Genomic DNA, 25673 nt, shown 5'->3' with positions numbered 1-25673 from the left:
ATGCAGACTCTTAAGCTATTATAAATAATGAATTGCAGCACAGCTACCTAATCCCAGTAATTTGTCCTCTTAAAGTGGTGGCAGCCTCTTGGATCTTGCACTGTGCAAACTGCTTGTGTCACAAGGAGTAATTTATGGTGCTGTGGCTTATGGAAGGAAAGGGCTGAACAGCTGAGTTGCAGATTCAACTCTGAGGGTTTTTTCCATGTTTCCGTTGGCTGAAAAATTATTATTAAGGCATCCCAGGCGTGTGAGCCTTGAGGCTCCATCTCCTGAAACAGAAAAAATAAGTAGTCATCCCCTTCTGCTGCAGCACTTGGCACCAGTCTCAAGTGGAAATGTCTGCTTGCTTTGTCATTCCAGTGGGCAGTGCCACACGTCTCAGATCCATACAGGGTTGTACAGCTGCACTTTGCCTGGCCTCTCACACAGAAAATCCACAGAAAAGGGGGCAGAACTCAGTGCAGTTTGGCAGTTCATACACGTCATACACTTGAAGGGTAAAAAGGATTATTGTGATCATGTTGTTGGAGCTGAGAACCTCACCAAGTAACTTTATTATCAGGCCTGTAGCTCTATTTGGGTAAGAGCAGATGGGAAGGGGAAAAGGAAGTATAAATGAAGAAGAGGCGATTAGTGAGGGTAGGTGGAAACTGCAAAAGCAAACGAGTGCCAGCAGCTATTTTAGATAAGTGAAAATCTTTCTCATGAGCACCAGTGGATACACTGGTTTGCACTCACTAGCAGGATACCCACGTTGGTGCATTGGTATTTCACTGAGCAGTGTCCCAGCACAGCTGACAGAGCTGCATTTGCACATGGGCAGGAGCAGGGATTCTCAGCAGCTGACATTTGATGTGGCTCTGTTATTCCTGATAGTTTGACCAGTAGCTGCTTTTCATCAAGTATGCTCAGCTGAGAAGTTGTAGCCATTCTAAGAGTTCTGGAGTTTGATCTGGGTGATCATGTCAGCTTTGGCCTGTGTGCATCTGTAAAATTACAGGTTGGCTTTGCAGGACAGTGGCAAACTCTGAGTGAGCCTCACCCTGCTATGGGATGCTGGGCTGCCAAAGCTGTCACTTTCTAACAGGGAACCTAATAACTTACTTTGTGCAGCAGTTGTGAGTACAGAAAAAAATCCACAAAGGAGCCCTGCAATTTGAAAAATAAGTAATCCCTTGAGCTTATTTGTTAGTTGGAGTATAAAAAGAGCCTTTTGCTTACAGACCTGCCAGTCACTATATGTAAAGCTGGAGGACTCAAGGTAGTGTAAAGGACAATATTGAGTGATGATTGTGCCAAGGTGGTCTGGAGAGGTGCAAAGCAGCATGGCCACATCTCCAGAGGGAGGGCTGGAATAGCTGTATTATTATAACTTGTATTACTGAGGATGTCAAAGTATCACTTCTGTGACTCACAGTTTTACTTACTTAAAACCTGGCATTTGTCTGTGTGTGCATCATGTATATAAAAGGAAGAATCTCCCTAGGTAGTGCCCAGTGGATGTGCAGATGGAGAGGTGCACATCACTGCCTTGAGTGATGTGCACCTCTCCATCTGCACATGGATGTTCAGCTACAAACACTCTGTTATGAGGTGCTGAAGGAGCTCAAACTCCTACTTAGCAGTCTCTGTCTGCAGGTGGGAAAGCCTGGGATTGTTCCAGAAGCCCAGGAGGTCTGCATGAGTACCTCAGTCCCATGCAATTCCTCATGAGTGGTGTGATCATGCACACCATGCTCTCTGAAATGGTCTTTTTCTTTGAGAGCAAATCAGCACTATTAATATTCACATCTTCCTATGGAGAATTGTGATCAGCTGTTCTGTACATTATTTGCATGCTGTTGTTGTCATTTGGTAAAAGGAATCACACCATGGTTCTTTGCTTCAGTGTTAAATGCTGTGTTGGATGCTATAATAACCTAATCAACATTCATATTCATTCAGCCATTTGAGTATAAACATTTTTGGAAATCAGAAGCATCAAAGAGTAAAAATGTGAATAAAAATTAGTGATGTTTCTCCCCTGTGTCTCTCTTAGTTGCGTTTTACATTAAGTGTACTAATGAAATAAACAGTCTTTTGTGTAATTCTTGAAATGACCCAGATCTTTGATATGTGTCTGAGCAAGCACCCCAGTGGTTTGCCTAAATGGAAGGACAACCAGGGGGCACTAATTGTTTGACCAGGTGCACATCCCTCCTTAAATTGCAACTGAATCCAAAAGTTTAGTTCAAACGACAGCAGCTTCTGCAGTGGAAGTCCCTTTAATATCTGTAATGCACTGAAAAAAGGCTTTGTGTGGATGTGTCTGTAGTGCCAGGGGGAGGTTTCAGGTACCACCTCAGCAGCAGTACTGGCCTGAACTCTCCTGTGGTATCCTGAAAGGGCAGTCTCAGCCTGGCACAGGTTGCCCAGAGCAGCTGTGGTTGACCCATTGTTTCAGGTGTGGTTAATACACATTAATGCTCCAGGAAGAAAAGTGAATTTAACATGGATTTTTTTCCCTTCTGAAAAACTCCTGACATTCTTGATACAGCTCTCAATCCAGTGAAGTAATGAACTTCTCTTTTTCCCATAGGTAACATTGTTGGCAACCTGGGACACTCCTTTTTCAGCCAGAGCTTCCTTGGAAGCAAAGAACACGGAGGGTTCTTGTACGTTGCAGCGACCTATCAGTCCCTGCAGGACCTGGTGCTCCCAACCCCACCCTACCTGTTTGGCATCCTCATCCAGAAGTGGGAGACTCCCTGGGCCAAAGTGTTTCCCATCCGGCTGATGCTGAGACTCGGAGCTGAGTACAGGCGTGAGTAACTCGTGCAGGGAGTGGATGGATTCTGCTCCAGAGCACTCCCCAGCCAGGGATTGTTACCTGTCAGAGCCACCCAGGCTCAAGCAGGCAAGGAAGAGCTGTGTGTCAGACCCACAGTGCAGCACTCAGGTGGTGATGGGACCTACAACCTTTTTACAACTCTGCTGGGTCATCAGGGAGGTTTTTGGGGAGACAAATCATGTTCTGAGCATGCTTGTATCCATTTAGTGACCTGAGAGTTATGTGCAGAACAAGTCTGATTAGCTGGCATAGATAGCACAAGGGAGAGCTTTGAGATGTTAAGATCTTTCCATGCTGAAATGAAAGGCCATTTGCTTTTAGGTTTTTAAAACTGTGTTCATTTGCCAGAGAGTAGCAATATGTGTGCAGGGGCAACAAACTTGGCAGTTTGTTGAAAAAATACTGTTGGCACTAATAATAAATAAGCTGGAGAGAATGCTTCATCTGAACAAAATCTTAGCAGTTAGCATGAAATTGGCATAAAGTTAAGTTAAAATAATTTTCAAAAGACATTTACCATTGCTGGAGCAAAGACATTACTGGCAGTCTGTCCACCATGATGGGCCAAAAATTGTATGTCTTACTCATCTTCAGTTTTAATTGGCATGTCTCATTAATCTAAATTACTATGAAAATGGTCTGTTGCTATTTTTTCCCAGAACTCTTTCAGACCATTTTAAGAAAATAAGTTTTATAATATACTGTGCAGAGATTTGTCACTTTAACTTTTAAAGTTTTGAGAACATTGGGAATTTTCCACAAAATATGTGTGTTGCTGGAGGAGAAAAATAAAGTCATCAAAATTTGCCTTCTGAGGATGAGGACTGAAGGTTAAACTTGTCCAAAGAAACATTAATGTTAAAGGTGTGTAGGTTTTGGTGTGTACCTGCAGGCATTTTTAAAGTAGTGCATTTATTCCCATCAGTATTTAGAAAAACAAACAAAAACGCTCATGTTTTGGATATGACATCTGTTTCTGAGCACAGAAAGAAGTGTTTTGATAGTGACAAAGAAAAGTACCTGGGAAGCCAAGCTTTGCATCATTCCCACAGCTGTGGTTTGGATTTAGACATTTTCCCTTGAGCTGTGCCAGTTGTGACTGCAGGGCACTGCCTCAGTTTCTCCCTGCTTTTGTGGCCCAGGTTTGCTGGGTTTCCTTCCATCCTCCTTGCTGGTGCAGCTGTCAGAATCCAGCCACTTGTGCAGTGCTGCTGGCAGTGCAGATCAGATGCAGGAGGCCCTGGGGTTGCTGGGTGTGCAGAAAGCATCTGCTGAGCATCCATAGATCAGCCCAACAGCCCAGGCTCAGGGAATTTGGTGCATCTGGGATGGAGGAGCTTGAAACCAGTGGCAGACACAGGAAATTCAGCCCTTGCTGGTGCCTCAGGGCACCGTGCAGGGGTTGGTTGTGTGTGGTGCTTCCAGGTATCAAATCAGTGTGCAGAGGCTGGAGCTGATTCCCATCAGGAAATCCTCATGTTATTCACATGATGCTGAGCGTTCTGCAGTCCCTTCTGACCACACTGGGAACTGGGAGTGTGGCATTTGGGGAAATCAGGCTGAGTGTTTGCCTGAGGATAGCTTAGGAATCCTCCTTCAAACATGTGTTTAGGAAACCTTGGCATTATGTACCAGAGCATGAGTCATGTTCCAGGCATTGTGATGGCTTCTGCTGCAACATAACGTAATGCAGCCAGACTCATGCCCTGCACTCAGAATTGCATCACAGATGTTTGACAGGTATGGATGTCAGCCAAGGAATGCAGATATTTTACATCACTGACATACCATAAATGTCCTTTAAATTGTTTTTGATGTACCCCTGTGGAGTTTGCCACACTCTCACGAAATAATGAAAACAGGAAATAAAATAATCTGGGTTATCACTTGAATGTCACATGTCAGCCACAGAACTGAAAGACTGATGATGCTGTAGTGGAGAGCAGCAGGATGGGTGTGCAAAAATAGAAGCCATTTCCAAGAAGCACTTAGAAAGGTCATCTTTGCCATCAGGGCCCAGGTCACTCAGTTCAGTCCTGCAGTGTGGAGCCTGCAAGCTTTCCACATAATTATTCTTGTTTCTAGAACAGTGGGCAAGCAGCCATGACACATGTGAGGTCATTACAATGTTGAACCCTTCTGCCCTTTTGCTTTTTAAACTCCAGTCTTCCCAGTCTCTTTTTTAGCTGCTGCTTACCACATTCAAGTGAGGCCATGATATTTGGGTCTGGTTTTGCACAATAGGAGTATGTAAATTTCCATCTGACCTGTTCTTTTCCGTTTTATTCCAGTTTATCCATGCCCACTCTTTAGTGTCAGATTCCGTAAGCCTTTGTTTGGAGAGACTGGACACACAATCATGAACCTCCTTGCAGTAAGTCTGTGATGGAATCTGTGCATTCCAGTGGTGTGGGTGGATCTGTGTGGGGAGATGGGGACTCCAGGTGCACGTAGCAGCTGGAAGGTCCAGGAGATGCAAGAGGAAGTAGTGGGGATTTGGGTGAATTTCCCTGCTGTTACTGAGAGTGGATGTTACCTTTCAACAACACAGTGAATTGTAACAAGGTTCCCAAATCAATATCCCAAACCTGGCTGCTGGAGGATGTTTGGATTTTGAAATAAGTGCATTGTTTGCTCAGACTGCTTCCTCAGAAGTGCTGGGTCATCACAGTGTGCAGTCACAGGTCTCTGATTACATCGTGCTCTGACTGAAGGGATGTTATTATCTCTTCCTACTTGGCAAATATTTTCAATATAGGAAATTCTCTTTGATGCATGACTTAATCTCACTGCTAGAAAAACTAATAACTCCATCTAGTAATGTAACAGAACACGGAGAGCAAATTTTCTCACATACAGTGATGATATTCAAGGTTGGAGAACATTAATTTTGATATAGGAGATATTTTTTCATTTGTGTACTGCAATTACATGGGTCACATGCTGTGGTGTGTCTGTCCCTCCCTGCCTTCCAGCCACTGATTACAGTTATTTGAATGGGCTCAGTAGTAGTCACCCAGGATAGTTCTGAAACCTACAGTGTTAATGATGATCATCATGGCTGACTTGAAACCTTGTTTTAATTCTCAGGACTTCAGAAACTACCAGTACACACTGCCTGTGGTCCAAGGTTTAGTGGTTGATATGGAAGTCAGAAAAACCAGCATCAAAATACCTAGCAACAGATATAATGAGGTAATGCTTATAAAACATACATTTGTGTACAATTTCTTTGTGATTGGAGTACCAGGGATCTAGAGGAATTTTTATTTTATTCACTACCACTAAGAAAAAATGCCTCAAAAGCAAATAGCAACTGTGTGAGGCACACAGCTTTTGGAAGTGAATGAGCCTGGCTTCACAGGAAGAATGCAGTTCCATTTACTATTAATTAAACTCTTAAACTCTTTTTCTTCAGATTTTTGAACTGTTTACATAAAGTGTCATATGTTTGATTTGAGCAAGTTGACAAACTTTACAATTGAGGAAAACTAGGAAGAAAACATGCATTAGCTTTTCTCATTTGTTGTGTGTTCCCACTCAAAGCTTTTAGTAGTATTTGTTGGATTGCTGATTATTTTATGTAAAAGTTCCCTCAACATTGAAATTTTATACTTGATTTCTGGTGTGAGAAAATCAGTCAGCATCTGTAGGAGTTAGTGCTGCTAACTAGAGAAAGCTGGGGGAGGAGGTATTTGAACAGTAATGAAAGGGAACAGTGGAGAAGGGATTGATTTCGTGTTCTGTCTGAAGAGAGGGGGGTAACTTGGTGGTTTGAAACCTGTCAGAGCTGGGGTGAGAGCAAACCTCCTGAGCAGAATGGTATTTGTAAAAGTTCTTGTAAGATCAGAGCAGGATGCAGCTTTATCTCAAGAGGGAAATTCCCTGCAAGAGGCATATGAGTAAAATAAATGAGTAAAAAAAAATCATTGAATAAAAAAGTGTTCTTTTATGAAGTTTGAAAAAGATGAAATTGATGAAGATAAAGGGTCTGTTAAAAGGTGTTTTAATTTTTGATGCAGTTGTGCCAGAATGGGAGAGGTCAGTGAGGTTTGAATGAATCCAATCTGGCACAGACAATGCAGTTCAGTGTCAGCTGTGCCTGGTGTCTGCAAGGTGTCAGCTCCACTTGTGCCAGGCATGGGCTGAGAGGACTGAGAGGGAATTCCTGTGTCAGGGATGTAGCAAAACTCTGCCTTGTGCTCGGCTTCCCTTCCCGCTGTGATGCAAGCATTCAACCTTTTAAATGGAGAAATTGGTACTTATTTAACATTGTTCATAGCTTGTGATTCATTTGAAAAGTTGTATTAATGGGAATAATTATGTATTAATGGGAATTTTTCATGAGTTTACTTTGAATTAAGATTCACAGAATATTCTGTGTTTTTGGGAAGGGACCCACAAGGATCATCAAGTCCAACTGTTAATGGCCCATACAGGGATCAAACCCATAACCTTGGTGTTACCATCACCCTCCTCTAACCAACTGAGCCAGTCTCAAGATGAATTAAATAATAAGACCTTTACTTTTATTTAATTAGAAAGGACTGTTACTCAGGTATTTTCAATATTTAAAAAGTGAAAAACTAATTTGAAATCTCATGCGTGTATTAAATGGGCAAAATTCGACCTGTGATTAACAAATTCCACATTAATATTTAGTTTTTCTATTAAATACATATTTTTGTTTTCAAAATTATTCAAATTTTCTAAAGCTTAGAGGGTCTTAGTTGTCTGTTTAATCCCTCAGCAAAGGTGACTGTTATTCCTTAATCAGTTGCCTTCTAAGGAAGCACAGTTGCCACATCCAGTTGTTTCCTGTTGTGCTGAAGGCAACTGCTGGGCTCCACAAATGTGGCTGTTCTGGAGCTAAAATCCAGTTTCTGGAGCATGGCATGATCAACTGGATAATGAAAGACACTGATGTCTGATGCAAAATCTTAATTAAGTTTCCTCCCCAAACATTACACCTGTGCACATTTGTCAATAGCGAGCATCAGTTAATGTTCCTGACACTGTAATTAAGGTTTTACATTGGACTGAGAGAGACAAATGTGTTGTGTGTAGCCTGCATGCTTATGAGCTCCAGGAAGCAGAGGTGGGAGTGTGAATGCTGTTAGGAGATGTCAAATAATTCAGTATTTTTCTGGGTTTTCACTGCGGGGGGATTTGTGTCATTTAATTTGACTTTTTTATTTTAAGCAAACATGTCATTTTCCTGTTTGAAACAAATTCCAGAGTTGGGTGACTCCCTCAGTTTTCTTTTGTATCGAAAATCACCAGTCTGAGCCTCCATTAAGAGGAATAGTTGAGAAAAGAAACTATAGAATCCACAAGGGTATTTTGTCAAGGCGTCTAACCGTGTATGTTAGATGATAGTCAGCAGAACTGAAGGGCAACTGTGTCATAAACTTTTTTGGATGCTTTCTGGAGACCTCCTTTGCAGAGAAAGAAAATTTGGATGTTTTTTAGAAGTCTTAAATTGGGAACATTAATCCCAGTTTCACCAGTTCATGCAGGTGAAGCACAGAGACACTGAAGATTTGGTGTCTGGTTGTGGCAGAAGAGGATGAAATGGCCCCAGTCTGAGAGCCCACGTGGCACTGAACTGTGGAGGGGCATTTATGATTTATGTCATTAACAACTGCAGTTGTGTAAACAAGCCAAGTATTTCCTCCCAGGGTTTTTCTCCTGTTTTTTTTCCCTGTGTATTTTTAAAACCAGGTAGAAAACAGCTTTTGCAATTTCTGTAGCTCAGCTATCCCTTCTACCACTTATGTTAATTGCACACAAGATGGCACTTGAAATATCCAGGCAGTAAAAGAGCTGAACCCTCTTCTCAAAAGCAGTTTATGGTTCTGAGTGCTAAAACCTGACATGGAATACGAGAACTTGAGAAGCTTCTGTTTCAACTGCTCCAAGAACCACCTATTTATGGAAGTGCTTGGTGAGCTGGGTGGAAATGCTAAAGCTTTGTGTTTGCAGATGATGAAAGCCATGAACAAATCCAACGAGCACGTGCTGGCAGGGGGAGCGTGTTTCAACGAGAAGGCAGACTCACACCTGGTGTGTGTGCAGAACGACGACGGCAACTACCAGACCCAGGCCATCAGCATCCACAACCAGCCCAGGAAAGGTGAGGGGAGCCCTGCCTCGGCTGCAGGCCCCTGGGTGCCTGCCCAGCTTTGGCAATTGGCTACAGCTGGGTTTGGCTGGCTTTCACCCAGTTTCTGTTAGAGAAAATCAGTCTGACCGCTGGAGTCCCTGACAGGGCAGCTTTGTGCTGGAACTGGCTTGGGTAACACCTCTCCATTAATAATGAGAGCTGGCTTTGGCATTATGGGATGTGCAGGTGAGGTTGTGGTTGCCTGGGCTTGACCTACACTATGTGAAAGAAAGACTAGATTCAGTAGGACAGAAGGTTCAATAGGAATAACCAACCACAGCAGCATTGTAATAATGCATCTTCAAGCAACTTTTCATTTTCACCTTAATTAGACCATCTAATTTCCAGGGTATATTTTTGTTACAGTAGGCTGAAGGGCTGCAGCAGCTGTGTGCTGAGAATTTAAATGTTGTGTATTTGGGGACATTTCTGGCAAAGACATTTATACAATCTCCAAATGAGAACAAGACAGAGGCTGATTTGGATGGTTTGCAAGTACCACTGGTGACTCCAGCAGATGTACTGGCATGGAACGTCACTTGGGACTGATGGTCTTGTCTGACTTCTGTTAATTTCACCTCTGGAACAAGAAGAGGGATTTCCAGCAGGAATTTCATGATGCTTAGTAGACATTGAAGATCATTTTCCTTTAAGCCAAGTGGCTTTGAGCTGTGGCCTTGCTGGTGGGTTGGTGTTAGTGTGATCCATAAACAGCTCACTCACAATCTGCCACCTGTGTGGGAACATTTGGAAATTAATTGTGTACTTGGTTGCCCAAAATTAGTAATTCTGAAACTCAGAGGTGTATAGAACATGGAGAGGGAGAGTGATAAAGTACAAGCATTAACTTAGACAAAAACTGTTGTCCAGTTTAGAAAATAACTGGGTGATTTGCCCTTGCATATCCAAGCTTATGATGTGCAATGCAGGCACCATAATTCCGAGCAGCATTTGTCCTGATCCAGGGTAATCACCTCTCTGGCTGATAGAGCTGATACCTGATTCTTGGGTGTTGCTTTGACAAAAGCCTCACTAAATCTCTCCTGTTGTTGTTGTTGTTGCAGTGACTGGTGCCAGCTTCTTTGTGTTCAGTGGAGCTTTAAAATCCTCTTCAGGCTTCCTTGCCAAATCCAGTATAGTGGAAGGTAAGAACTAAACTGCTTGCTTAAAACACACTTCTCTCTTTGCCCAGCTCAGCTCTGCAGCTAAAAGGGCTCTCTCTGCTCATATGCCTTGGGCCTTGGAGTCTTGCTGCTGCTTCAGCTTTATCCTACTTCTAAGCAAAAACCACCCAGTTCCTTTAACAAGGAGGAATTTGTGCAGATGCTGCCAAACAGGGTCCCAAGAAAATGAGGGTAAGCTACAAAATAGTTGGCTTGGGAGCCTGTGATGGATTCACTGGTTTGGGTTGAATGAGGAAACTGTGAGCCTAAGAAATACAGAATGTGTAATCACCAACCAGCAGAGGAAGCCCTGCTAAACTTCTCTGCTTCCAAATAGCTCTGCAGTGTGCTGGGGTAAGAATGTGCATTGTATGTGGGCAGAGAGAACAGGACAGGTTGAAGGCACCGAGCTGGCCCCTCTTGGATTTGGTTTCTTGTATCACAGAAGGAGCTGCCCTGGGGTGCCCTGGCTGGAAGCTGTTAGTGCCTGCAGGCTGAGCTGCACAGCTGTGCAGTCAGGTCCCTGTGACAGTGCAGGCAGGAGTGGTGCAGCAGCGCTCCTGCCCTCGGTGCTGAGGCATGCCAGGTGCCCCCAGGAGCAGTCAGTTGGCAGAGCTCCACGGGCGAGCAGGAGCTCCTCGTGCTGCTCCAGCTCCTGGCTCACAGCTCTGAGTGTGTGGCCGTGGTGGGGTCCCTGGGCAGCCCCTGCCACCAGAGCTTGCAGGTCATTGTGCCCTTTCCTGTGTCTGAGTAGTGGTTAGAGTAAGACAGAGGCACAGGGGGACTCAGGCTCTACATGGGGAAGTGTTTGACTCCTGGTATTTTTGCCATAACTGAGATTCACCAAAGTGGTGCTGGGTTAATGGCTGGAATGGATGATCCTGGAGGTCTTCTCAACCTTCATTCTGTGAATCCAAATTCTGTATCTTTTGCCACTGTCAGGCAAGCACTGACTTCTCAGCCACTGTCTCTGCTGGAGTGCTGCTTCCAGAGCCAACAAAGGAGATGGCTCCATGGAGCAGTGTCGTGTGGCATTTCTGAGGGTGGCCTCTAGAACATGTGTCAGGTTGTGAGGCAAACTCACGGGGACTTTGCTACAGCTGACTTCACCTGGGAGCTGCCCTTCTCTTACTGTTGTGTTTTCCCCCATCAGCACTGAGCAGGTTTGCAGTTTAGGAAGGTGACTGTTCAGGAGTGTGTTTATGGAGCACTGCTGCCCATGAACATTTAACCTCTGTTGCAAACAGATGAAGGATGTTTGTTTTTTTCTGTACAGGCTGTGTTGGCATGGCTTATCTTGGCTAATGAGGATTTCTTGGTTCCCTAGATGGAGTGATGGTCCAGATAACTGCTGAGAACATGGACTCTTTGAGACAGGCCTTGAGAGAGATGAAAGACTTCACCATCACCTGTGGCAAAGTAGATGCTGAAGACCCTCAGGAACACGTTCACATTCAGTGGGTAGAAGATGATAAAAACTTTAACAAGGGGTAAGTAGAGGAGCACTTGACATCGGTGCCTGTTAAAAATTTTAATTGATCTTGTAAGGCACATGAGTTTTCAAATCAATAGGAATTAAAAGTCTGCACCTCTATTTTGAGTGATAAGATGCAATTAATTGTAATGAAAATGGAATTGAGATACCAGAGCTTTGGAGCATCAATTTAGAATATTGGCAATGCTATGGATTTTTTTTGGCATTGCCAATATCCAGTTATTGGAAACCACTAATCTGTCTCCAACTCTCCGTGCTGAACCCTGCACATTGTGGTCACCTTGCACTGTTGGTGCTTAGTTTGCATTAAGTAAAGCTGGAAACAAAATTGCTGAACATCAAGAGTATCTTTGGACACTTGATAGTTAAGCCAAAAGGAAGGTGGATTTGGCAGCTGAAGTATTTATGGCAGTAAAGTGCTGTTGTGATGGATTCCATATTTCAGGGCTCAGCACCTAGAAAGAAGGATATTTCTGTAGTTTCAGGCTCTCCAGATCAATCTTAGGTTCTGCAATCAAGTCCTGGGCTGTGTAAGTTGTGTTTCAGGTATTGATGGCCTACACTGAGTTTACAAATTAGCAAAAATCCAACCTATATGAAACACCTCGTTACTCTGTTAGAACCCTACAGGATCTCAGCTCTGCTGCAAAGCTTTGTTGGAAACCTCCAGGAAGCTCCTCCTGCACCTGCCTTGTGCATGTGACCCCTTTCAGGAATGCCTTTTGATTCCAAGGTCATTCTCTTTCTGCACAGGGCTCTGTCCAGCTCAGTTCTTGTGCTGAGTCAGAGCTCACCCTCCTCCCTCCCTCCCTCCCTTTTGCAGCGTTGTGAGCCCTATTGATGGCAAATCCATGGAATCTATAACCAGTGTGAAGATATTCCACGGCTCCGAGTACAAGGCCAACGGGAAGGTCATCCGCTGGACAGAGGTGGGTCTGTCAGCCACCACAGGGCAGCAGCCTCTGCTTCCCCACGAGGCTGTGGTGCCTTTCCTGCCTGCACAGGCTGGCATCCTGCAGGACCAGAGGGATGGAACATCCTCCCCCTGTCACAGCCACAGCCCGCGCGGCACCGGCCAGCGCTGCTCACATCAGGGTGTTCAGCAAGCGTTCAGATACCACCACAACACTTGCTGCCTTACACACAGGAACAGTTGTTTGCATTTGCCTTTGTGTGAAAAGCTGCCTTTCTACATGGAGACAAATCTTAATATAAATTGTTTTTTAGAAATGTTATTTCGAGCTACTTTCTCTAAAATGTTGCATGTTAAAGTGTTGTGGCATAAATCACGCAGAAACTGCTTGCATGGCTGATGTTGCCTGTGACTCCACCAGCACACAAATGCTGGTGTCAAAATATTTCTGTAAGTGTTTCACTTTGCCTGCTGAGGAGGAACCAGGCTCCTTACTCTGCAGCTCAGCCCCCGTGTGCCCTTTTTTCCCAGGTCACTTGGGCTGAACAGAAACAAGTTCAGTGACAAAAATAGCAGAGATTTTCAGGCTTGTATTAAAAGTGTAATTTTTCTGAACTTAACATCTGTTTAAAAGCAGGTTTTTATTAAAACCATGTGCGATACATAGTGAATTTCCATAGCAAGGCTTTTGACCAAATCTAGGAGGTTTTAGAGGACTATTTAAATTTAAATCATTCTTCTGAAGTTTTTATTTTTTCCTCCCTAAGGTGACTTGTCTTTAGGGGTTTTTGCTGGGCTTTCCTGAACAGTTACTTCTTAAGTCTTCATTTGTAGAAGTTGAAATGACATCTGACCTGAATTTTCTAGAAAAGCCAAGTGTTTTGTCTTGTGTTGACTCTTCCCTTCAGGTGTTTTTTCTAGAAAATGATGAGCAACACAATGGTCTGAGTGACCCAGCTGATCACAGCAGACTGACTGAGAACGTGGCAAAAGCTTTCTGTCTGGCTCTGTGTCCTCATCTGAAACTGCTGAAAGAAGATGGAATGACTAAGCTGGGTCTGCGTGTTACACTGGACTCAGATCAAGTAAGTCTTCAATAGTTTGGGTTTAACTGGGAGATTGTTCTCTTGTTCATTGCCCAGAACAGGAATACACCACTGAAACCACGAGAATTCTGAAGCAGTACCAGTATCAGATGCTAATCAGATGGTGCTGGCTGTTGTTTGGTGTTTTGGGACATCTGTTAGAGATCCAAGGCCCAGCCTGAATTAACACAGGCTTGACCCCCATATGGCACGAGCAGCACCTGCTCTGTGCTCAGAACAGACTCTTAACTGGCCTTTTTGCCAGCAAGTGTGAGGGTCCTGCTCATCCCAGGGAGCTGCTTTGACAAAACAGGAGGAAAAGCTTCCTTTTGCTCAGGCAGCCACTGGGAACACCAAGAAGCACAAAGACAAGTGGAAAAGCTGCTTTAGTGCCTGCTCAATCCAGTTCCAGTTCCTGAGTTCCCTGGGAGATACCACAGCTCCTCCTCCCTTCCTGCCCCCTGACTCACAGCCTCGTGTCCTGTTCTTAAAAACCCCCTCTTTGTATTTTTTAGGTTGGTTATCAAGCTGGGAGCAATGGACAGCCACTGCCCTCTCAATACATGAATGACCTGGACAGTGCCTTAGTGCCAGTGATTCATGGAGGGGCCTGTCAGTTGAGTGAGGGGCCAGTCATAATGGAGCTCATCTTTTATATTCTGGAAAACATCTCATAAGAGGACTTCATTTTCTGTTCAGACCTGTTCCAGCAGCAGTTGTATCTGAATCATTTGCACTTTAAAACTGGAAAATTAAGCTTTTGTTAACACTATTGGGGAAGGGGGGGAGGGGGGTGGGACAGTTGTTCCATAATTCTAAATCTTCTATGCATTGTCAACAACCAGAGGATCAGGGCAGCTTCTATACTACAACATGGCTATGCTATCCTTGCAGCTAATCCACTTCTGTTACTGTTTAGAAAAATGCTCATGTTTAAAGACTTACAGTCGTGTACTCTAAATGCTCAAAGGGTGCAAAGATCACTGGGGCGTAAATAAAAAGTGAAATTCCAACCTTGTACTGTCTGTAGATGGACATGTAAGAAACAATCAAGACCTCCATTCTGACCTCATCCTAATGCCATTTGTGGTTATTCTATAGACATTAAAAGTAACGTTTACATTGTTTTGACCAGATTATTGGTTGAAATATGTTTGGAGAAGCCCTTGAGAGATAGGGAAAGCTTCCCTAGCCATAACCCTGTTTGTCTGTGCATCCAGAGGAGCAGGACAGGCAGCTCTCTGCAGTTGTGTGTAATAGGCTAGTTTCCTTTTCTCCTCTATTTACCACAAAAGTCTGTCACTTGGGCAGGTTTCTGTGATCTCCTACAACAACTCTGCTATTCTGTACCTTGTTTACAAATCTGTCTGAAGCAGAGGAAAGATCAGCCCTGAAGTGCAGTTCCATCTTGTTCCTTGTCCCCAGTAGGTCCTGCTTTGAGAGGCGAGTCCCACCCAGGGCAGCTGTGTCCCCTCCCTGCTGTTTGCTGTAGTGTAACGCCAGTGTCACGTAACCCGAGCCAGCTTGTACTTCATATTGCAGCCCCATGTCCAAGCTTACCTGTGATACCAGTGTAGAGTGGCTGTTCCTGCATGTTCTGCTGAAAAAGGCTTTGTGGTCAGTTCTGAACATGTGCACTCGGCCCAGTGCTCTTGGCCTCCCCTGAGAGGGCTTTGGTAAGGAGAGCAGCTGCTCGTGTCTGCCAGGGCATTAAGAAGCTGGAATTGAGCATCAGCCAGAGGAAATGTGGTTCCATGTTCTTACTGTCTCCATGGAAAGCTGCTAACCAGTGGCAAGAGCTGTAAGCAGGAGAAGGGGTTTGGTTTGTTTAGCCAGTCATGCAAAGCAGCTCTTGTGAGTCCCTCCCAGGAAGAGGGGTGAAGGTTTCTCCTCCTGTCTGGAACTAATGAATTTGGGAAGAGAGGTGCTAATTTATGGCGAACATTTGTGGTGTCAGACACTCCCTGCTGCCGTCCATTCTGGGGGAAGCTGTGACACAGTAACACCAGTGGCCTTGCAAAGAGAAAGAGAAGTGCCAGGCCACTGTGAGACTGAGGCTCTGGTTTTTAAACAAATCAACACCATTGGCTGGGCAAAGGAAAAGTACCTGCACAGAGTGATATGTTTTATAGAAAGGCAGCCCATTGTCTGCACAGAGTGCACTTGGGAATAAATGGCTGCTGCTTTTCAAAAAACAAAGTATGACAAATCCAATGTTCCCAATCACAGCTGGCACCACCCAGCCCTAGGAGAAGACAGGCCAGGGAACTGGGGCCAACTCCACAAGCAAAAGCTGGCCAGCAAGAGGGAGCACAGTACCACGCTTTAAAGGGCGTCAGATCCAAGTGAAGCCTCACCTCTGGCATTTGGGACAGGGTGGGTGACAATGCAGCTCATTTAGTGACCCACGCCCTGCTCCTGCCGAGGTGCAGCCCAGCTGGACTGGGGCCACTTGCTCCCCTCTGCCCCCTGGCTCTGCACACTCTGGGACACAGCTCGGCACGACACGGTGTAGGCACGGTTCCACAGCTGGAAGAGCATTCCAGAAACTTGGTGACAATCTTCCTCCTAGAGCCTGCACTCCAGCTTTGCCACAGCAGCAGCTTTCCAGTTACTTTAGTTGCATTGTTACGCTTAATAATGCAGTAAAAGAGGTGAAAAATGTTTATCTTTTCTTCTTTTGCCCCAGAAGTCTTTTAGGTTTGGATTTTGTTTGTGCAAAACACTATCAACTGGTGACTGACATGTCTGCTTCAACCATAGCCTTTGAAATGACCTTAATTACCATGTTGTTAAGAAATGAGTACTTGTTTAGAAAAAAATTGTACTTTTAAAATTCAGTTAGTTAACACTGCAAAAAACTGCATATTATATTTTTATTTTCAACATGTAGTTTTGTATATTAAATTTATTGAAATTAAAAACTAAACACTGTATTGTCTTCATCTGCTCAGGAAGACAGAGGCAGAGCTGCCTGACCTGTCTGGACTCTGTTCTGTCTCCCAACCTGCCCATCCCTGGCACAGGCACATCCTCCCCTTGGAGATCCCTGGTATCTGTTAGCTCACAGAGATTTAAAAACACAAACAGATTTAGTACCCTTGCTTGGATGCTGCTGATCAAAAAGCATTCCTGAAAATGCATCACGATCCAGTTTTTTTAAAGGACAAAGTGGGACTATTTTCCCCATCACCTGGAAGAATTGTAAAAGCCCATTTTTGTAAAAATATAAGGAACATTTGGGAAGCAGCAGAGTCTAATGTACTTTCTTCTTTTTTAAATTAAAACCCCAACACCATAAAGGATGAAGGCACAGTACCCTTCTGCGCTGGACAAGCAGTGCAGCAAGCACAGCACACAGAACTGGGAGCCAGAACAAAACCAGAGGTCTGTAAACACCAACCTGCTGGGGAATCCTGGGGCCTTTCCTGCAGAAAGGGACAGCCCTTGGAACCTCTGGTGCCAAGGCTGTGCACAGAGGAGGGGCTGGCACCCCTGAGCTGCTGCCTGAGAGCTCGCCTCTGACTTAGGAAACAAAACTAGACCCCAACCCAAACAGGCCTGGATAGGAGAGGACAGACAAAGCAGTAGCAGACTGTTCACTGAACCACGCCGGCTGCTCAGACACTTGGGAACAGGAATTCTGGTGAAGGTCTTACCTGTGACTTAACCAAAGAGCTCTGGCACTGCCTGAGGGAAATTTTAAAGGGCTAAACCTTTCCCACAGCACTCTGCATAGTTAATGTAACATTCGTCCTGGTGCTACAGCAGTAGTCCCACATTAAGGCAATTCTGTCTATTTTGGGCAGACCGGTCCCAAGCCCTGCAGCAGCGCGTTCCCAGAGCCTCCCTTTGCCTTGGAGTTATTAATAAGCACTATGGCTGTTATCAAAATAGACATTAGGTTCAGTAGTGCATTCATTTAACATCTTTGGTGCTTGCAGCTTAGCAGCATCTTCCTGCCTTCGCTCAGCCCACGACTTCCAACATTCCCACGGATCTGGGGAAAACAGCGCAAACAAACCCATCAGAATTCCTTGCTGCAGTACAGAACAGATGCTCACAGCTCAAGGAGACACTGCATGGAAAATGCTGACACCAAGGTTCTGGATGGTCAACCAGGAAAATCAATGGAGCAAAATTATTAAGCTCCAGTGATGGAAAGTGCTTGGGCACGAGGCCAAGTTGTTATTTCAGGTATGGTCACCAAATGTGTCCCTCAGCCTGACTGGAGCTCAGGGGACCTGCTGACCTCCTTGGCTGGGAGGACACCACTAAAACAGGCCCTTTGACACCCAAAGGGTGACTCCTGTACTGAAATGAGACCTCAGTCTCTACAATCTGACACTATTTGTCACACCTTTGTTTCCAAACAGGTGATGTCACTCTAAAGCTGATGAATATTTGCTTAATTGCCATTTAGAAATGTAAAGTGAATACATATGCTAAGGAAGAGGGAGCACAGAGGCTTCAGGAGATCAAGCAAAGGAAGACAGATTACTTACCACTTTTCTAAATAATATTCTTAGTAAAGGTGACAGCAGGAGCTGTCCCTGTATTTCAAATTATTGTGAAACAGCATCTTTGAGATACAAACTAATCAGAGATTCTGTAACCTCATTTATGAAATGATGTCAACTCCCCACCACAAATATAAAGAGGAATGCTACTGAAGCCAGAGCAGTACAATTAGGTCAATGCCAACAAAAGACATTGTTCAAGCAGAGTTTATCTGAAGGGCTGTCGGGTCCTGCCCAGACCACCTCTGGACACAGAGCTCATACCTCAGACAGAACTAACGTTCAAGGACCAGCCAATTTTCTGTAACTGTTTGAAGATCTTGACCACTGAGGGGCTCCCTGAGTCTCACTTTTACCTCCAGTTTCCCTCCAGTGGGCTTTCTGCCATCAAAAATCTGAAATAACCACAAAAAGAAGAGCAGTTAGGACAAACAGGGATTATAATATTAAGCTGTACAACTGTGACTGTATTTGCCTGTGGCCCAAGCGTGACAGAGATCCCTGCAGGTGACTGCAGTGCTGGGAGTGTCACAGCCAAGCATTCCTTGGACTGGAGCTCAGCAGAGCAGTCCCCCACAACCCAGGCAGGTTATCAAATTCACCTAATACAAAACTTGACTGCACTCACACATTTATATGATCCAGATACTCATTTCCCCTTTGGGCTGAAATTCTGAGCAGAAGAACACACCTCATCCCAAAATCCTACCTCGATGATCTCTCTAACTTCACATTCTGATTCCAGCTTGTCCAGCTTCAAGTGTGCCGTCCCCACGTGTTTGTCACTTCTGAAAAAGGATCTGTGCCAAAGAAGTGAAGGGGTAAAGACTGTCAGAACATAAAAAGAAAACAAGCCCAGAGGTCACCACTATTTGCTCCATCCCCACATCCAGAAAGGGCTGGCCAGGACGTGCTCCTGGAACCCTGCACATCACAGGGCCACAGGCAAACCCTTAAAAACCACACTACAAGGAACAAGATAAGAAAGTACTCATTTGTTAATTATTCTTTTGCAACCAAGGTAAAGACGAAGACAGCAGTGAAGAAAAACAACCAACTACATCAGCACTTGGAGTGGCAGCAGCTCCTGTCCCTGCCCGGGGTGACAGGGAAGGAGGTCCCAGAGGCCAGCACAGGGCCATCCTCTGCCTGGGGCTGTTTAACACAACAGGCTGAAGGACTTCCCAAGGAAGTTCCATCTCCCAGCAAAACAATCATTTCACAGGCAACTGTTGCTTTTGGCAAACTACTTTTAGGAAAAAGTCTCATGAATCATTCTGTTTCATCTTGATAAATCAAAACAATTTCAGTAAATAAGAACATTTCAGCTATTGTTTGGATTCACCTACACACTGGCAGTTTTAATGGTCAAAAACTGTAATTCTAGGATTTCCAGTCTGCTGGAATAAAGCACAGAAGCATTTTTACCCTGTGAAGAAAACAAGCAACTTCTTGCTGGAGTCACTTGTGTTGAACAATAAATCAGCAATTTACCTGCACAGAGCCAGGTGTTACAGCCCTCACCCAGACAAACTCCTCCCAAAGGCAACAGCCAAGACTAAACCACCCTAATTCCACAGAACTGTTCAGCTCAAACATAGCATTTCTTTGCCTGCATCCAAGCATCTCCCTGAACCAGTCTCCAAAAGGTTTGATAAACAACTAAACTCTACAGAGTCTGGAGTTAAAAAAGGTAACTTGGCCACACCTGCTGTGTTTTCTTGGAAATTTTCCAAGATTTCAGAAGCTTCCCTTTTTTACCCACTCTATTTCAGAAAAAACAAGCAACCAGACCAACAAACATAAAAAACCCATTCTCCACAACCCCAAAACTTCCACCCTTCTTGCTATTATCATTAAGAGATACTAAGATACAATCAAGCAAGACTTGAGATATTCAATGGAAACTCAAAGATTGTTCATGGACCCTCATGATCACATCACTGGTGCCAACTGAGACTGAGACTCTCAATCAGTGAGGCCACAGCAGACTCATAGAACAATTTAGGAAAGTTCAGAGTTTCTTAGCTCACATGTTGGAATACTTCCTTCACTTCACAAGGACCTTCAAATGAGGGGTTATGTAACTGTACTGCAGCATGTGGGCCACTTTGCTCATGAACTTCAGAGAATCAGCAATTCTTGCTGAATTTTATAAAGCATTTTTCCATTTTATAACTCAAGAAACAATAAAGACTGGTTCATCCCTGCTCAGTTCCAGGGGGCTGCTGTGAAGACTGAGAACTTGCTCTAGGCTATGGCTTCAGAAACAGCTCTGGGGAAATCCCCTTTCATCTTCAGAAGCTGTTGGGAGAGGCTCAAGAAGAGACTTTTCCTTTGGAAAAATACATTGCTGAGTTTTTACTTGAAAGTGTTGTTAACCTGAGGTTTAATATATATGACCTGAAACAAGTTTCCTTTGCTCACCGAGCAAAAATAATTCTTGGGAGATGGTCAAAGAGCTATCAGAGAACCCAAAGCTACGACATCCACCAAAGCATTTCTGAAAGTATTATTCATTTGTAGTCTTGGAAAAGACAGGGAGCAGACAGTCTTTAGGAAAGAGCCTGGATCACTTCATCCTGTCCTTTCTCCCAAGGAGATGGCTGGGAAAAGGTGATAGAAACCCCATTTAAAATAAATGTAAACACTTCACAGCTCTGTGCAAATGGGGGGGGATCTTGAACACAGAGCAGTGGAGCAGTCAGGATTGACAGGAAAAAAAAAAAGAAAATCAACTTTTTCTTCAACAGAGATGCCAATGAATGATCTGGAGTAAAACAGTGGGACTTCAGGTCACAAACTGAAACATCTGCTACTTGAAAACCATCTCAGAAAACCTACGGACAATTTCTGCATGGCCCAGTAATACCAACAAGGAATAGGACAAAGAGCCACCAAACAAAAACCAGATTATCTGGCATCCCATCACAGTCTTGGATCACAACCAACTCAGGGATGAGGGAATACAGGCCACTCCTGTTCTGAATAACTGGACTGGGGATGATCCTGGTTATGAGCCTGGACTGAGGATGATCTCCCTGAACATTGAACACTGATCTTGTGATGCTGCTCTCTGAGATGAGGGCAGTCTGTCTCTCTCAAGGCAGCTGCCAGCAGTGCTCAGGAGGTATTGCAAGATGCAATGAATCAAAGTACAAAACATAACTCTAGTTCTGCCATCACCTGTCACCTGCTTTCCTGCTCTTCGTATTTTGCTGCCACTTCACTTCATTATTCTACAGAGTTATTCCACAGAATATTTAAATTTTCTAGTCCTGATGACTGAAACCAAACTGGGTAAGAATCAAAACTATTTGAGGTAAATCACTGCTTTCTCAGGAGTTGGTGGGACTGAGAAAGATCTGAAACAACTTCACTGAATTTGTGCCTTTCTTCACCCCACCGGGGAAGAAGCTACAGAGCTCAGGCACATTTTGAGAGCTCTCAGACATGAACACCAGCCAACTCTTCAGTGCTGGCTTAGAGATTGTGCCTCATAAACTTCAGCTCCAACACTCTTTCCAGCTGTTAGCAGAGAAGCAAACCGGACTCACCCTTTGTGGAACACTTCAAATTTGATTCCTTTGGAGCGAATTGCGCGTCGGAAGCCGCGGTGGTTGCGGTTGATGTTGAGCTTGAACAGCTGGTTGTACTCTGCAGTGAAATAAGGACAGGGAGCAGGCCTGGGAGTCAAAGGGGGTGCAGGGCTCCATCCCATGCACCTGCTCAGAGCTGTTTTATCTCAGTTTGGCCCACAGCAATCCTCCTCAGGAGGGTGTTTCAGTCAGGCCCAGGGCGTGTCCCTGTGCCACAGTTCAGGTCACCCTCGCCTTACAGGGACAGAACCCAAACTGCAGGGAAACCAAAGCACTGTGAGCTGACAGCAGGGTACTGGGGAGCTAAAACTACAGAGTTTAGGACTTCCAACATGTAAACAGTGTTTGTGGCTACGAAAAAAGGTACAAAGTATTAAAGAAAAAGAGTAAGGCTGGAATGACTGGGAAGGGGTGTTTTGGATAATATAATTAATACTGGTTTAATTCATGACATAATAGCTACCACCAATATTTTGGAATGAGGGGGAAGAAATTGCCAACACAGCTGGACTTCACCCCCCAACAAACCCTTCCATAAGAAAGAAGAAGGTGGGAGGATCTCTGGCCTGGTCCACAGTCTGACACCAGCCTGTACTGTCCAGGGATTCCCAAGGTGCAACATTTTCCCTGCTGTTCCAGAAAAAAAGTACTCACCTGGACAATTGTTATTGTTAATTACAGGTGTTTTACTCTTTTGAGGTTGTTCCTATCAAAAAAAGAGACAGACATCACATAAAACTGTCAGGTATTGTTTGAAAACAGACTAGTGACCATTTTTATTGCCAGCTCTATTTTATGCCTATACCAGAAACATAAGGTTTTAGGGGTTATCTAAATAAGAAGAGTCATGGTATATTCAAGACTAAAATACTTGGATTGCAGTGTGGTAACAAGGATAATACTGCAGAAAGAATAAGGCAAAACATTACATTAAATATGAGAGCCATAGATAAGCTACATAGTCACAGTCAATTCAATCCAATCATCATAAAGTTACTGACTGGGGCTGTAAAACTCCGTGACAAACTGTGCACCTTCCAGCACACAGTAATTCTGTTCCTCCTGCATTAGCTGCAATAATAAGCTACACAAGGAATTCATCACAAATCATTCAGGGAATTGTCCTACTATTATTTTTCCTGACAATCAATCTGCCACCAAAATGAATTAACTTTTAACCTAAAGCAGAGTACAAACTAAATCTCTGGGGAATGAACAAGGACAATGTGGCCTAATTATTGCAGCTACTTTGCAAAACTGATTTCAGCTGTAAAGGAGAAAGGTGGTATATTTATTTGACTGTTGGCTAAAGAGTAAAGACCTGGTTCTGCTTTAAACAAAGGAAAATAGATTAAAAGGAACTATGCTGATTCTTATTCATTCCCCAGAAAATTATTCATACAGATCAATTCTGGTTTCAGCCACCCTAATTGTGTTACTCCTTCATTAAGGCCTCGAGTCACTCAAACCTAAACACAAACCTGGTCTGACCATCACCAATTTCCCACAGGTAAATGAATTAATTTTAGTGGAATTACTGCAAAATTTATTGGGAGGTAGAAATGTAGGCTCTGCACTCTCCCAGGGCTAAGCATTAGCCCTGCAAGAGCAAGGTCTGGTTTTGCCTTACAGAGAGAGCAGCAAAGCCCCAGGATTTCTACTGACAGTAAGAGACCAGTCAGTCTCTCCTCAGAAGCCCTTCTAGCTCTCAGGTTTGAGTTTTTTCAGACCAGAGACTGCTTTTCAAGGTGAGAGGAACAGGATGACACTGGGGAATTCCAAGGAAAGAAGTAATACATATGTGTATACATATTTTTATATACATACACATACATACATGCACATACACACAAGTTTTAATTAGTAAGGGCAAGAAACTTGCATGGTCTAATACAGATATATTTCCTAATTAAATCACCATTTATTTGATGGCAAAGATTAACCCTTTCAACCCATTTCTACAAGTCTAAGAGAGGATCAAATGCAATATCTTTAAAAGCTGTTTTTTTAAGGGAAGAGGACTTAGGGAGATCACATCTAAGGTGGTCCTTGACAACAAATTTGTGTGCCCTGGTGCTGGGTGTGTTTGCACCCCCCAAAGAAATGAACTTTGACACATTTTGCCAACATTGGAAAGAGCCTGATTGTACCTTCAGGGGGGAGAGGTGGGCATGGCTTAGCACTGAGAGTGCTGCTGACACAGAACCTGCAGACACCACCCTGCCAAGGGGAAGGTGTGGAGAGCTTCGAGGTGCAAAGCTCAAACCTGCAGCCAACAGGCTCAGCAGCTCTGTTTCTCAGAAAAATAAATCTGCTCTAAAAGCAGATCCAGGCAGGATGTCTAGAAGTGCTCTCCCTTTCCTTGGAGCCCTCACAAGCTCATGCAGTGGCAGGGGGGACAGACTGAGGGGCAGAAGAGCCAGACACACTCACCGCACTCGGGTACTGAAATTCAAACTTCACAAACGCATCCAAATCTCTCGGTGACACACCTGGGTGAGACAACAAGCAGCCAATCCAAACAGCCAGTACAGACATTGTCATTGCAGCTGTCATGTCCAGCAGGATTCTCAAGAGCACCCAACTGTTTTACAGCAGGACTCATGAGCTGCCTCTAGACAAGTGAAAACCCCATCCATCAAACCAAAATCCACGGAAAGTTGGCATCCAAGGGAAAACACCTGGGATTTTTAATGTTGTTAGTCCTAAGAGTCTGGCACAGATGGTTTACAAGCTCCCAGGAACAAGGGGCTAAAAGCAGTAACACTGGCTGGAGCAAACCCTGTCTATTGAAGGGTCAAAGTGTTGCAACTCATAGGCAGGCACTTGTAACAAAATAGGAGGTAAAAATGAAACCTTAACTATGACCCAGTTATGAAAATTTAAAGGAAAATTTAAAGTTCTTCTCACTGGCTAGATGGAACCCAGATTCTCCTTCTTCACCTCTCTGCTTTTATAAAAATACTGTTTAAAGTTTTTTGGGGGAGAGCATGAGCCCAAAACGTGGTTACTTTGTTTTACTGAGAGAAATGCTGGCTCCTGAAGTGGCCTTCAAGATAGAGAAATTTAGTTCCCCATTACTTTCCTTACCTACTCAGAGGAAAAAGCCCACATGCCCTCTTGAGTACACACCTGGTGGGGCTGGTAGGTTCATCCCCCTGACAATAAGAAGGTGCATTTCTGTGCTGTTGAGATCAGAAAATATCCTGTGAAAAGACAAAAAAGCACATTCATCCCATCATCAGGTGATCCACTGCCAGACCAGAATGCCATGGCTATTTGTCAGAGCTTTTTCAACAGTGCACTCCTAGAGAGATCATCTCCACAAAATACAGCAGAGCAAGGGAAGAGCACAAACAGAGCTAAAAATATCTCTTCAACCAGGAACAAAACCCAGGAGGCAACAGCACGGAGGGAGAAACACAGAGGAAGGAGGAATGGCTGAAGAAACAGAATATAAGAGGGGAAGCTGGAGGCATTTTGAAAACAAAAGAATCAGCAAGAGAAGGTAGAGAGCAATTTTGTATTTAAGTTGTTGAGAGTATCCTTTCAGGAATGCTGAGCATAATCCTGGATGCCACCCAAGTTTGCTGAAGCCCAGAATTCTCTAAGCAAGGGCAAAAGACCAGGAAAGTCATTCCAACCTGACTGAGAAATACTCTTGTTTTTCCACACCTTATCATTTTAAAGGTTCTTTCCTCAAAGTGATGGCTTGGAGGATCCATTCCTTGTGCTCGTGCAAGCTGTAGGATCTCCATATCCTTTTTACAACCTTGTGCCAGTTTCTCAAACCTGTAGAAAAGGCAAAAAAAAAAAAAAAATTGGCAAAAAACCCCACATGTGCTCAAAATCAAACAGAACCCAGAGTAACCCTCAGCCAGAGCTGAGAGCAATGTGGA

The 25673-nt window shown here is 44.1% G+C and overlaps 2 protein-coding genes across 3 annotated transcripts in view; one reads left to right on the top strand and one right to left on the bottom strand.

Annotated features, from left to right (window-relative positions):
- The window catches only part of ZFYVE9 (zinc finger FYVE-type containing 9), a 56329-nt gene extending 39745 nt beyond the window's left edge, over positions 1–16584 (top strand). Inside the window, exons 11-19 of the mRNA XM_066556100.1 lie at positions 2582–2806; positions 5125–5207; positions 5924–6028; positions 8819–8969; positions 10064–10144; positions 11490–11652; positions 12481–12586; positions 13479–13655; positions 14171–16584. Coding sequence (XP_066412197.1) covers positions 2582–2806; positions 5125–5207; positions 5924–6028; positions 8819–8969; positions 10064–10144; positions 11490–11652; positions 12481–12586; positions 13479–13655; positions 14171–14332 — 1253 coding nt within the window. The 3' untranslated portion in view covers positions 14333–16584. The remainder of the gene's footprint in view (positions 1–2581; positions 2807–5124; positions 5208–5923; positions 6029–8818; positions 8970–10063; positions 10145–11489; positions 11653–12480; positions 12587–13478; positions 13656–14170) is intronic.
- The window catches only part of CC2D1B (coiled-coil and C2 domain containing 1B), a 28460-nt gene continuing 19304 nt past the window's right edge, over positions 16518–25673 (bottom strand). The window contains exons 18-25 of one of the 2 annotated variants that reach the window (XM_066556101.1): positions 25450–25566; positions 24907–24980; positions 24208–24266; positions 22429–22480; positions 21733–21832; positions 18885–18975; positions 18440–18570; positions 16518–17655 (exon numbers count right to left, since the gene is read on the bottom strand). In XM_066556101.1, coding sequence (XP_066412198.1) covers positions 18451–18570; positions 18885–18975; positions 21733–21832; positions 22429–22480; positions 24208–24266; positions 24907–24980; positions 25450–25566 — 613 coding nt within the window. In that variant the 3' untranslated portion in view covers positions 16518–17655; positions 18440–18450. Of the gene's footprint in view, positions 17656–18439; positions 18571–18884; positions 18976–21732; positions 22030–22428; positions 22481–24207; positions 24267–24906; positions 24981–25449; positions 25567–25673 lie in introns of those variants that run through there. The other variant, XR_010784124.1, reaches the window with a different exon arrangement.

This window comes from Molothrus aeneus, chromosome 9 (assembly GCF_037042795.1).
Source record: "Molothrus aeneus isolate 106 chromosome 9, BPBGC_Maene_1.0, whole genome shotgun sequence".
Taxonomy (NCBI): domain Eukaryota; kingdom Metazoa; phylum Chordata; class Aves; order Passeriformes; family Icteridae; genus Molothrus; species Molothrus aeneus.
This window is presented reverse-complemented; position numbering and strand designations above follow the sequence as displayed.